Genomic DNA, 14,219 nt, shown 5'->3' with positions numbered 1-14,219 from the left:
ACTGCTCCCCGCTAGCAGTGCTACTGCCGCCTTTGCAGGGCTGCTGCCCCCCCTGCAGCACGCTGGCTCCTCCATGGCTGGGGCTCGCCGCTGTCACAAGCGGGACACTCTGGCTCTGGTGCCTTCGGAAGGTGGCTCCTCCCTGCCGAGCTGCTGCAGCAGCCCAAGCCCAGCAAAGCCAGTGAGTGGACTTGGGGCGGGGGCCACCTGGGTTGGGTTGGGAGGGCTCCTGGGGGGGCTGTGCACCCTCCAGGGGAGTTCAGGGGGCGGGGAGGGGGGAACCTGGTCTGGGGAGCAGCCCCTGGGCATGTCTGGCCCCTGGGCAGGCTGTCAGGGTCTATAAAGGCTCGTTGGGAATTTGCCCCTCAATGAACTGATGTGCAGGGTGGAAGTTTCATCTGGGGCACAAAATATCCTTGCACCGGCCCTGCCCCAGGGGGTGCGTGCACCCCAGGTTAGGAATCACTGAACTAAACTGATAAGATCTGCATTTTAATTTAATTTTAAATGAAGCTTCTTAAACATTTTAAAAAACTTGTTTACTTTACATACAATAATAGCTTAGACTTATAGAAAGAGACCTTATAAAAACGTTAAAATGTATTACTGGCACACAAAGCCTTAAATTAGAGTGAATAAAATGAAAACTCGACACACCACTTCTAAAAGGTTGCCGACCCCTGGCTTAAACCAGTCTAGTGAGGATAGGTCAAAGCATATTCCTCTCTGTAAATCTGCTGTGTGATTTGTTTTCTTTAGAATAAAAAATAGGCAGAGATTTTCTCTCTGGTTAATCTTTTAACCCCAGATGGCTTTTATGTTACATTTATTGGAATGTGAGACCTCCCAGTGATTGTCAATATGGATATAGTCATTCTAGTATGTACTACGTTGCCTTTCTCAATCTTCTGATGGCATCTTTTTGTATTATAGCACCAAACAGTTATCAACCCTATGCAAAAATGAGTATGAAAATACCTGACCTCCCAAACTCTGTACTAGTTGGCTGACTACTCAATGTGGTTTTATGCAACATTTTATCTTCTGGGCAAGGTTTAGCAACATCAAAGAGAAAATATGAGAACGTTTTTTATGCTAATAGCCTCGTGCAGCTGTTTTCCTTTTCTCATTTTAAGACATTTTAGGCAATCAATCAAACTATAAATACGATATATTGTTTATAATGTGTGTGGTGTGATATAGGACTTAAACTCCCTCTGGTGTGTCCCAGTAAATGAGGAAGAATTGTGAAATACACTGCATTGTTTTGAAGTTTTGGAACATTAAGCCATTGTGGTAGAGTAGAGGAAACACTAGAGGCATTATCCTGCTCCAAATGGAAGTCAGTGACCAAACAATGTGAGCAGAATAATTTCTTACCTTTTTAATCTTTAATGGGTGAAGTTCAAACACATGTATGTAAAACCTTGGTTATAACACTGTTTTCTCCAGTGGTGTTAATCAAATGCAACACATTTATCTATAGTCTGTTTTGTGTAATAAAATAAACCCTTTTGCGTGCACTAGTTTTACATTGAAAACATCAGTTGGCGCCGCTTTGCTGTGTTAAACTACCTGAGAGATTGAAGTAAAAATAAAGCAGATGGCCATTATTTTAGAAGTTCATCCGGCATTATTAAATATGGCATTATTGAATATAGCACATACATGAAATAATGTTCTGAGCCTTGGAATGCTCACTTTGACTTTCTTCACATTTCATTTTTATTTTGTGGCTTGCATGTGTCTTTATTGGGGATTTTGGCTTCCAGGTTAAATATCTTTCTTTATCCTTTTATCAGTCCATATTTTCAGTACCAATATCTTGTCAGCAGATGGAAAACCAGCACAGTGCTAAAAACAAGAAACTTTGCTGTCCTGTTTTATTTGCCTTGTTTTTAAAGGGAAATATGGATACAGTTTTAGAATGCAGTAACGTTAGGAGAAGCTGTCTTTTGCGTTCATAATAGTGACCTTTTTCTAATAGTGTCTAGTAATCTTTGTTCCCACTTGACATTTTTTTTCCTTTTTGTGGATTCTAAACATTTTAAATTAGTCTTCATTAGCATAACAGACTTGATTTTAGGGTATGGCTACACTTCGAATTTCAAAGTGCTGCCGCAGCGCTGCCGCAGCAGCGCTTTGAAGTGTGTGTGTGGTCGGAGCGGCAGCGCTGGGAGAGAGCTCTCCCAGCGCTGCATGTAAACCACATCCTTTACGGGTGTAGCTGTGCTCCCAGCGCTGCCGCCCTGATTACACTGACGCTTTACAGCGCTGTATCTTGCAGTGCTCAGGGGGGTGTTTTTTCATACCCCTGAGTGCAAAACTTGCAGCGCTGTAAAGTGTGAGTGTAGCCAAGGCCTTAGTTTGAGTTAGTTTTATGTTTCAGGCTGAAGATAACGAGGATAGTTCAATCAGGGAGGATGAGGCCCTCTTCTAGCAGTTGAGGTGTGAACACCAATGGAGGAGAACTGCTTTTGTAGTTGGCTAGCCATTGGGCCTCATCCTCCCTGATTGAACTAACCTCGTTATCTCCAGCCTGATTCTTGCTTGCATATATATACCTGCCTCTGGAAATTTCCACTACATGCATCCGACGAAGTGGATATCCACCCACGCAAGCTCATGCTCCACTACGTCTGTTAGTCTATAAGGTGCCACAGGACTGTTTGCTGCAGTAACTATCTGCTTCCTCCAGTCTCCCCAGAGGGGGTGGGAAGGAGACTGAACCATATCCTTGTTCTCTCTGCTACCACCACCAGGAATCTAGCCAAAATTCACTTAAGGGATTGTGAGCTTTCCCTTGTGCCATGATCAAAATGAAGCCTGTACTCATGGTTGCCTAAAGCCGTGGCTTTCAACCTTTCCAGAATATGATACCCCTTTCAGGAGTCTGATTTGTCTTGTGTACCCCAAGTTTCACCTCACTTCAAAACTATTGGCTTGCAAAATCAGACACTAAAATACAGAAGTGTCACAGCACACTATTATGGAAAAATTGCTTACTTTCTCATTTTTACCATATCCTTATAAAATAAATCGATTGGAATAGAAATATTGTACTTACATTTCAGTGTGATACTTGAGCCTGTTTTTCACTTGTGAGCCTTGTCTGAAGCTGGAGCTGTGGGTGGTGGGGCTGGAACCCAAGTCCTGCCCCTCAGGGCTGAAGCATGTAACTTAGCTTCACAGAGCCCCCTGTGACGTGAGGCCCGGGGCAATTGCCTTGCTTGCCACCCCCTAACACTGGCCTTGCTCTTGCCATCACCCTGGGAGTTGCAACCCCCAGATTGAGAAACACTGATCTAGATGAGTTGAGTATCCCCTATAAGACCTGTGTACCCCAGGGGTTCATGTACCCCTGATTGAGAACCCACCCTAAAGGACACACTTTTGCTCCATCTTAGAATTATTGTACAGTACCTGTTGCTGCTGTTAAAGATACTGGGTGAGAGCCTCACCCCCACTCGAGCCCCCTTGTTGCATGAAGGCACCCTAAAAGCCCCAGGTTTAGCTGTAGGAGGATTACACAGGAACTCTAGAAGTCGGGCATAAGACTGCCCATGAAGATCCCTTCACAGGTTCTGCAGTAGATGGTATGTTGTGAGTTAGGCCCAGAACTGTGTAAGTTGTACAGAGGGCCCCAGAGCAGCCCAGGATAGGGAGGTGCAAAGATGGCTGAAAGCTGCATTATCTGCCCTCCACCTGGGTTGCAAGTTCTGGGATGCAGCACAGAATTTCACCCATTATATTTATTAACTGGCTCTTACAGTTGTAAAGCAGTGAAAGCTGTAGATTGTCACAGTGAATATGTTCATGTTTCTTCACGATAAAATCTGCACAGATCATAACAGAGTTGTCCAGATAACCATTCATTGTTTTCTCAGGCATCCTCCTTAATAGGAAGATCTTCAGGAATGGTTGGAATTTGTGAAATCATCTATTATTGGCAGCTGAATTCCATATCTTTGCATCTGTGTAAAAAGATTAGACGAGAGTAATATCCTGCATCCTGGAAAGCCGAGAATAGAGTGACCATTGGCCTGAGAAAGAAAGTTCTGTTTTCCTCTCTGCACTGTTGACCTGAATTCTTATGATTCTAAGAGTTCTGGGAAGCTGTTGATGTTGAATATCGTAAGCAAAAGCCAGGAGCCTAAATTTGATCTTTAAGACAGTGCATTAACAGAGTTTGCTGGGAAGAGCATACTATCTATATTTCTTTACTGTGCAGTAAAAAAAAAAATATTTTTAAGCTTCAGAAATTATATTCAGCTTGTAAAAAAAATTTAAATATAAAGAAGCTGTTGCATTTGCAGTTAGGAAGGAAAAGGTGTCCTGCGTTCACCCTGGTTGAAGTATTGCACAGGTCTATAACTGGCTGAGTATAACATATACAATACACTGCTTATTTCCTGGGCACAGCAGGGAAGACTTGAAATGAAGCTTCAGCCCCGGGTCTGAACATTATGTTCTGACAATACTGCTAGTCCAGATTTTAGGTTAAACACCCTGCAGCTAGTATTAGTCAGACACTTAATGCTTCTTTCATGGTTTCTTTTTCTGGTTTAATTTCCTTGTCTTTTTTCCTGTATCATTTGCGCTAATTTTAGAACCCTCCCTTTGCAGTTTATCAGATTGAGCATAGCATCTATTTCCAGTTAAGTGGTGGTTATGCCTTTTAGGCATCAACTGTCAATGTGATTTTGACTCTAAATGCTTAAATCTCTTTTGAAAATGAGGTTTAGGATCCTAAGTCTGTTAGGTGTTGCAATATTGAGTGCACCAGCATCTAAATACCTTTAAAAGGCTGTGCCTAAAATTCTTCTGCTTGTGTTGGACTAGGTACAGTGCTTGCTGAACAGATTTAAACCCTAATTTTAAATGGGGTTGTGCTCAATCTGTTTAAAACAAGTTTTGGTCAATGTGGAAGAGGGCAAATAATCTTTAAACTGAGTTTAGAAACGATCTTCCAATTCAGGTAGCCTTTGCAGCCACAACATTTGATTGCCTTTGTGCTAAAGGAATGGTGCTGATTAGGGCTGTAAATAGTGGTTAAAAAAAGTAACAGTGTAACCAACTAAAAATGTATTGATTATACATTTAGCTCGGGAGCTAGGGGTGGAGTACGTTTTACGCGGGGCTCTGGCTGCAGGCCCCCGCACCTGGGGATCCCCACTGCCAGCTGTGCACCCCGGGTCCCTCCTGGCTGCCACTCCCAGTGCAGCAGCAGAGTTTAACTGTTAACCAAAACCGATAAGACTGCTTATCCCTTAATCAGTTAACCAGTTAAACTTTTACATCACTAGTGCTGATATCATTCTTCTGCACACAGTGGGGAGGGCTGTGTATGTTTGTGCTTGTTGGCTGGATTTTTTTTACTTCCCACTTCATCTCCTGAGCCAAATTCTCCATTATACTGGTGCAAGCCCACTGAGTTCAATGAATTCAATAGGATGGCACTGGTGTAATGGACAGCAGAATATGGTTCATGGATTTTTATCCAGAATCCTACAATGCCTTTAATTTTAATGAGAATTGGGCATTCAGATTCCTTTGGCAGCTTTGAAAATCCTACTCATAATATTTCAAAATGTTGCTAAAATTGTAAAGGAAGAGTGTTTGTCAAGGAAAGTTTATAACCTAACTCCTGTTTCCTTACTAAGCAACTAAACCAAGTCAGCCACAGTAAATTACAGGCACTAAGCATGAGCTGCAAGTCACCTGCTAATCATATTGTCAGAGGAGTTTCCGTCCACAGGAAATTTCCTTCCTAATGTTGCCTCAAGATAAGTTGGAGTCTGTATTATCAATACAGCTGTTAAGAGCTACTTCCCTTTTCCTGCTGTGCATGTTTTGCATGATGCTCGTTTGTCTTTACCCCTGGGAAACAAATGTTTTCACAAGATAAAAGACATTGGCAGCTCCACCCATATCCTCTGGTTTCAATTAGATTTTTCAAAATCTAAAAATATCTCTTTAAAGATGTGAAGGATATTTGTCAGAAGTGTCACATTTGTTAATGTAAACTTAAAAGTCATGAGTGACTATAAATGGTGTTTCCTTTCCCACTATTGATATTAAATACCCATCATTAGTTATTAAGGTGTATGACCATTAGTATACTTTACTTTTGTGTAATAGTATATACATGAATATAGCATGAATTAGTTATTTTCTGTGCGTTGTTGCATTTTCTAAGCTGTCAGTGCAATTCCTGGCTTAAAGTAGATATGCAAATAAAATTGACAGTCTTTATTTCTTTCTATGTTTTAACTTGAAAGTCCTGAATAAAAAATGCACTTGCAGTTTATCAGTTTGAAGGTGATGGTGAAATCAGTTGCAAATATCTGCCATCATTGTGAAATGCCAAGCAGAAATGTTCAGTAGAGGTTTTAAAACTACACGCCGCACCCCATTCAAATAAACTTATCAGCAGTTTTAATCTTGTTTTCCAGTTACATGTATAAAAACATGTATATAATAGGTGCTGTACTACAGGGGGTATACATGACGTGGTGGTAAAAACACCTGCACTCTGTCTATTCTGGTGTTTGCACTGTTGCTACTATCAGTGGAGAATTACAGAGCTGAGTTTTTCCAGCATAGCTGCACCCAGTGAGAGAGACAGAGTGCCCTCAGGTGGGTAAGGAAAGTGGGAGTCCAGAAAGGGCTGCAGAGCTGCATTCCTGCGTATCTTTAACTGCCTATTTGCTGGCTGTCCTGAAAAGCTGGCAGTCAGCGGCATGCCACAAGACTGTGTGGGAGCCTGGCTATTTACTATCAAGCAGGGCTTTCTCAGTGCAGACAAGTGGATGCATTTGGCCAGTCAGTAATTTGACTTTCCCCACGGCAAGCTCATTTTTCCATCCTTACTACTCAATCATAGTGGGCGGGAAGAAAGACAGAAACATCCCCCCGCCACCCCTCTTCCCCCAACCTCCCCCCCAAACCCAGATATGGGTTATAACAAATAACTGGAATGTACAGGGATTGGAGAGACATAAGACTTAGAGCATGGGAAATTAGAGAGAAAGAAAACATCTGAAAACGTCTGAAAACATCACAGGTGCAGTGACTAGAATTTGTATTGCCTCCATTTCTATCTTTAAGTTAGTGTAAACAGTGGGGAGAGGAGGAAGGAACCACCAGGGGTAGGGGGAAAAGGGGTGGAAGCCGAGCAAGAGAGGTGAAAACAAGACAGAGGAGGGTGGAGAAACAACGAATCAGAAAACAACCGATACCAATGCAAAGGAAATAATGGAAATCACAAAGGACAAGACAGAGAGAGTGCATAGGTAAAAGGAGAAGAGCAGCAACTGTATTGGGACATGACTGGAAGGGAGTAGCCAGCCATTGATCTGTCGGAGGGGTGGTAGGTTCTCCAGGTGAAAAGGATAGGAGTCACTGCTTAAGGAAACAGAGGTGGCTTCCTGGGGATGGATTAACTGAAATACATTGTTTGACCCACACAGCTGTTTTCCTTCCCCAGACATTGGGCCAGATCATCAGCAGGTGTAAATGACTATAGTTTGGTTGACGTTAACACAGGTTTATGCTAGCTGAATATCTGGCCCAATGTATCACCATATTTTTTCATGTAACATCCTTAGTCTGTTTTACCTTTCTCTGATTAGTCCGTATGTCTGACTCCTCAATTTCCACCTGCAAAAACAACATGGTATCTCCTGGTTTGCTTTCACTATCCATCTCATTTTACCTGCACCCTAAGGAGTACTGGAGAATGGCTGATAATCATGTGTTTATTTTAATAGGTTCCATTACAGATAACCTAATAACTAGATTTTACAGCTTTCTTGAAGCTATAATGCTTTGAACATCTGAACTATAAGTCTGTACCAGTATCTCTCTATCTGTAGAGTAAATATAACAGGCATCTCTTAATGTTACATTGCTATATAGAAATTACAGTAGTTAGATAAATATACATTATGTAGTGTTTTTGGACACATCTGGATCGCCATGCGCTTTTATGTAGCTTTATGGGGAAGGGAGAAGTGGTAATTATTGTTGGAAATTTTTTAATAGATGTAAAATGTTACTACTACTTTAACCGTTTTCTGTGACTCGCTAGTTAAAAGGAATCACTCTTGACTTGAAGCATGAATTAGCAGATATGCAACTGTGCAGATAAAGCATTCTAAGGAATTCACTATAAATAGTTCTGAACATCATGTTTAAGGTTGCTAGAGAATATATTTCAATTATTATTTGGATAGACTAGTATTTCCACTAGCCAGATATGATGGGATTTTTTCCTTTGGTGCAAGATTGAGCAAACTGCTGTTATGCTGCCGGAAATGAGGAGCAGCTTGGGTATCAGAAGCTGTGTCTTTTGACTCTCTATATTCATTTTTGTAATATTGTTTTGCTAGAACAGAGTCTGTGCTTTCTAATGAAGTGGCCCCACATCCTGTTCACACTGCTTATTAACAATGTATATCTTGGCTTTGTATTGCTGACGTGATGTAATAATAATTGGAATGAAATATGTTGTCACAAAGCATTGAGCATTTTGTGGGGGCGCAGTTGCCACACAATCAGGAGTAGATAGCTCAGTGAGGCAAAGGTCTGCAGCATGTAATAAACTAGGGTTGGTTACTATCAGGGTATCAGAAAGCAAGCCTCAGTTACTGCTAACTTCCTGTTGTGTTGCCATGTCACTGTAACACTGTACTTTACGAAGAGAGAACCACTGCAAACTGCACCATGGGCTGTCAGGCTGTTGAAAACATATTGGTGTAATATAACATAAACACCTTTGAGGGTCAGTTCCCTCATAAGGTACTGCAAGAATAAATTCAGAAATACGCGGGAGGCACTGAGATATTGTAGTGACAGGGGTCATATACATAAACAAATATCTACTGTCATTGAGCTGCTGATAGCGCTCTCTCTCCTTTTCATTCCTCCTTCCTGTTTCCTTCCCTCACCACCTGCACCCTTCTTGTCTCTGTTGCTATTTATTTCTTTACTTTCTGTGTTCTTTCCCCCTGGGCTTCAGTTTTCTTCTCCTCTCTCCTATCTCATGCTGGGTCTGAAAAGGAGAAAGAGCATTAGCAGCAGCTCAGTGACAACAGACCTTTGCCCCGTAGAGCTATCTGCTCCTAATTGTGTTGTAACTTTTCCCCACAAAATGCTCAATGCTTTGTGACTGCATATTTCATTCCAATTATTCTTACAACATCTCAACGTCAACAATACAAAGCCAAGATATATATTATTAATAAGCAGTGTGACCAGGATGTGAGCCACTTCATTAGAAAGCACAGACTATTCTAGCTAGTTTTAGGTGAATATAGTAAAATTTAGCTATGAATATGCCAGATTCATGCACCTGTCCATGCTACAGAAGCACTGTCTGTAGGAAAACAGGCATATTGCTACTCCTGGGAAATTCCAAAAGGACAGGGAGCATGGGAAACATCAGACAGATTCAGTTCTGCATGAAAATTTCTCTCTCCTACATTTCAAAAACATTTCATATATCTAAAATAATGTGTCCAGAGGTTTTTTTTTTGTGGGGGCCTAAAATTAGGTTTCTAAGGCCTTGGCTACACTGGCTCGCTGCTGCAACTTTCTCGCTCAGGGGTGTGAAAAAACACATCCCTGAGTACAGCAAGTTACAGAGCTGCAAAGCGCCAGTGTAAACAGTGTCCCAGCACTGCAAGCTAATCCCCACGGGGAGGTGGAGTACCTGCAGCGCTGGGAGAGCTCTCTCCCAGCGCTGGCGCCGCGACCACACTCACACTTCAAAGCGCTGCCATGGGAGCGCTCCAGCGGCAGCGCTGTACGGCTGCAAGTATAGCCATACCCTAAATCATAGTGGCCTGATTTCCAAAAGCACTGAGTACCCACAGATCCCAATGAAGTCAATGAGAGCTTCAGATGGCCAGTGCCTTTGAAATCAGGCCTCTTATTTAGATGCCTAAATGTGGATTTAGGAACCTGATTTCGGACACTTACATTTGAAAAGTTGGGCCCATCACTCTTCCAGAATCCAGTGAAATCACTGGGATTCTTTTCATAGTGTAAGTCCTGATAAATAAGGGCCTGATCCAAAGCCCACTGAAGTCAGTTAAGACCCTGAGTGACCAAATGATGCAGCATTTTCTGGCTAAAAGTCATTTGATACTCAGCAGACTACTACTTAAGAGTTTCTGAATTAACATAGTCTATAGTGAGCATACACATTAAATGAACTATGACTTTTGCCAACGGCTATCTGTACAAACAGTCATGAAAGTGCCTGGTATATATATATATGCTAAAAAAAAAAAAATCCATTTTTCTATGGTTTTCTGTAAATGCAGACCAACTTCACTCTTGCAGTTTTGGAACAATTCATCCTGCTCTTACATAAATATTTGTGTAAATCTTTGAATCCTAAAATAAATGCTATAATGAGGGGGAAGGAATAAAATAAGTGAGAGACATTGGACCAAATTCTGCTCTCACACCAATGTTAATCCTGAGTAACTCCATAGATTTCAATGAAGTTACTCTGAATTTACACCAGTGTAATCAAGAGCAGAAGTTGTCTAAAAGGTGCAAGATAACCAAGATTAACAAGGCAGTTGGATAATTCACAGACACTCTTTAGGTTATTCTTTTACAAGTCACCTATTCGCGTTTTAAGAAACAGGTTCTGCTGCCAAATCCTGAAGTCTATAGTCCAGATTTACTCCTCAAACATTGTTGAGGCAAAATTCCCAGTGAAATCAGTTCTCTTGACTTCATCAGAAAATACTATAAAATAAGAGAGTTGGATATTCTGTGAAATGTCCTGATAAAAAAAACTCCTCTGGAGACACTAGCAAGGCTCTTTATTTGAATATATTGGAACACAGGTTTGAATATCATTATCTTATATCTGTGCATAAGCTTTGATTTGTTTAGAATAATCCTGTATTATTTCTTTGCCTAGATGAACGAGAGGCAGTTCAGAAGAAGACTTTCACAAAGTGGGTTAATTCACATTTGGCACGTGTATCATGTAGAATTACAGATTTATACACTGATCTTCGTGATGGACGGATGCTTATCAAACTGCTGGAAGTTCTTTCAGGAGAGAGACTTGTAAGTATCTATATCTTTATATTCTTTTTGTCATCACTTCATTAAAACCATGGGTGAAATCCTGGCTTCATTGAAGTCAGCGGCAAAATTCCCATTAATGTCAATGGGGCCAGGATTTCACCCCATATTTTTAGGAAACCTCTTCCTATCAATTTTTAAAAATTGTATTTAACATAAATAAGAGCTTGATTCACTTCTCATTGAAGTGTCTTTGTATTGTCTTCAGTAGGAGTTAGAACTTTAGAGTCTCATCTATCATGTGAGGTGCTGAGCACTACCAGGAAGTACTGAGGAGCCTCAACTCCCATTGGAATCAATGAAGACTCTGAAAGGTGCTCAGCACCTTTGCAGGCTGTGGCTGTCTTTGATTAGGGGTGTATGCCACTTGAACTAGAATCCTCTGGGTGACACTTTTTCCTCAGGTGTGTATGTGAGCAGTTCTCATTCTCACCAACGGGAAATGAGTGTCAGTATCTGAGGGAAGATTGACCCTGTGGACTGGGTGTAATAAAACTCTAGTGGTAAGAAGTGGTGCTGTATGACTATTGGAAGTGTATTTTGGGGAATGGTGGAGTACTAGTTTTTCCACACAGATCATTTGGTGATGTCTCTGCTCTCAAAACAACCTTATCAAAGGAATTCAGGTCTACAGCTGTGATCCAAGGCTACATGAGGTTCCAACTGTGTAATTAGGTGTCATCAACTGGTCTTATTAATGGAGGCCATATGGGTTAAGACCCTGCATAGAAAATTGGACATATGTCCCACAATGCTGTGTTAGTACAGCAAAACTTGATATAGGGATTTCCAAATACTGTTTTATTATATAAACTCTGAGGTGCATACAAGTACAGTGTCCCGATATTCTATTATAGGAGTTAAATGTACTTAGTATGTGTGTGTATTATATTTTGCTCAAAATAAATTCCTTTATGCTGAATAATTTATTTTAGTGTGGTCTTAGTGTTTGATGTACTCACTGCAGACAGTGCTTATTCCAGATACTGTGTTCAATTATGGTGGTGTAGCTGAGATCAGAATTGGTCTTTACTGTAAAATTTAGACTATTTCAGGTATCAAGTCTGCAAACCCTTCAGCGCAGTTTCCTCCCTTAATTTCAGTTTAATTATTTGCTCTGAAGTGAGTTTTGAGGTCACATATTACTTTATCTATGGGGAAACTCAGGTCAGCCATGCAACTTTCTCTGTGTGATTTTTTTTTTTCTCACCAAGGTTTGAAAAATGGATGTTGTATGCAAATAGAACAGTGTTTCCCAAACTTGGGATGCTGCTTGTGTAGGGAAAGCCCCTGGCGGGCCAGGCCAGTTTGTTTACCTGCCACGTCCGCAGGTCTGGCTGATCGTGGCTTCCACTGGCCACGGTTCGCTGCTCCAGGCCAATGGGAGCTGCTGGAACTTCTAGCATCTCCCATTGGCCTGGAGCAGCGAATCGTGGCCAGTGGGAGCCGTGATCAGCTGAACTTGTGGATGCAGCAGGTAAACAAACCGGCCCGGCCCACCAGGGTCTTTGCCTACACAAGCGGCGTCCCAAGTTTGGGAAACGCTGAAATAGAACATATGCTGTTATACTTGGAGTAATGGTGCCAAGCCAGCAACATTTTCCTAGTGAGAATGTTAAGTGTGGTTACATCACCATTAACATAGCATAGTAGCGGTTTGCAACACTACTGCAAATTCTTATTTTAGCATTGTTATCTCAGCTTTAGAATGTGAGTACACCAACCTTTGTTTAAACAGCACATTCTAGCATGCCTTCCACTGCAAACACGGATATAAATAAGGTAATTCATGAAACCTGGAGACAGTTACGCACAATGAAGAATATATTATTATGATCATCTTATGTGGCTTACTTGCTAAAATTCTGTTGCTCTTTGTAATTACCTTTATTTTTTATTTGTTATTAACTGGCACAGTGTGTTTAGTGCTCCATGAGACCCAGATATCAAGACAATCTCTGCTCAAAAAAATTTACCATCTAGAGAACAAACCTAGAAAGTCAGGACAACTGGGATAACTAGAGACAGACGCTGTCTGTGTTACTTTTAAATTATAAATGCAATTAATATTCATTCAATAAAATATGTAACAACCTTACACTCCTGTTACAAATTCTTGCCCTCATTCTGCAACACGGAAGAGTAGTCCAATGGAAGAACAGTCCAGTGGTTAGGACACTATCCTGGGATGCAGAAGAGCGGAGTTCAGTTCAGTGCCTTGTCAAAGACTTCCTGTTTGCCCTTGGGCAAATCACTGCGGCCTAAATTTTCAAAAAGGTGTGGTGATTTTGGATGCCCCAATCTTCAGGTGCCAAATTTATACATCTCTGAAAACCTTTGAGGTGTCTCGAGTTGGGAACCACAAAATTAAGGCACCAAAAATAACTTCAGTTATGACAACTCGTTAATAATCATTGTATCCTATTTACCTGAAGGTCAGACTCATTGGTCTGTAATTCCTGGGATCACCCTAGTACCTTTTTAAGATATAGGTACAGTGTTTACTATCCTCCAATATTCAATAGACATGATTTTCGGGCCAGTTTTCAGTCTAGATCTTATTACATAAAGTCTTGAATATGCCAAGATTTTAGAAGCAACAAGACAGCATGCCAAAGTCTCACTGAGCAAAATGGGAAAGAATCCAGTCAGGAGGAAGAAAAAAATGGTAATTTTTGTTCCACATACTGTTAACCAGTTTCTCCCAAAGAGAGAAATAAAGCTAAGTATTGTATGTTGCATAAAAAAGAATTTAGCTCAGTTTCTCCCTTAATTAGATAACTGTTCAATAATTACTTCAGAATTTCTGAAAGTTCAAAGGTCAAGCCATTTAAGCAGACCAAATGTCAAATCATCCTCATAACTCTTTTTCAGAACCCTTTTCAAATTTTCAACATCCTTTTTGAACCTGTGGGTGCAAGAAAAAACACAGTACTCCTGTGATGGTGTCTCTAATGATATATATGGAGTGTGATACAGCATGGCCAGAGGGCAGCATAAGAGTATTAGCAGGGGGCCTTATTCCCTGCCAAGGGAGGAAGGTTTGCTTTAGATTAACTAGAACAGCTGTGGCCAATTAGAGCACCTGACTTCAGTTAGAGCAC

General features: G+C 41.1%; 1 protein-coding gene across 2 annotated transcripts in view; it reads left to right on the top strand.

Moving 5' to 3' along the window:
• The window catches only part of SPTBN1 (spectrin beta, non-erythrocytic 1), a 145,170-nt gene that overhangs the window by 56,557 nt on the left and 74,394 nt on the right, over positions 1–14,219 (top strand). For both annotated transcript variants that reach the window (XM_032771742.2, XM_032771743.2), the window contains exon 2: positions 10,946–11,097. In XM_032771742.2, the coding sequence (XP_032627633.1) occupies positions 10,946–11,097 (152 nt within the window). The remainder of the gene's footprint in view (positions 1–10,945; positions 11,098–14,219) is intronic.

The sequence above is a fragment of the Chelonoidis abingdonii genome, chromosome 3 (genome assembly GCF_003597395.2).
Source record: "Chelonoidis abingdonii isolate Lonesome George chromosome 3, CheloAbing_2.0, whole genome shotgun sequence".
Classification (NCBI taxonomy): Eukaryota; Metazoa; Chordata; order Testudines; family Testudinidae; genus Chelonoidis; species Chelonoidis abingdonii.
This window is presented reverse-complemented; position numbering and strand designations above follow the sequence as displayed.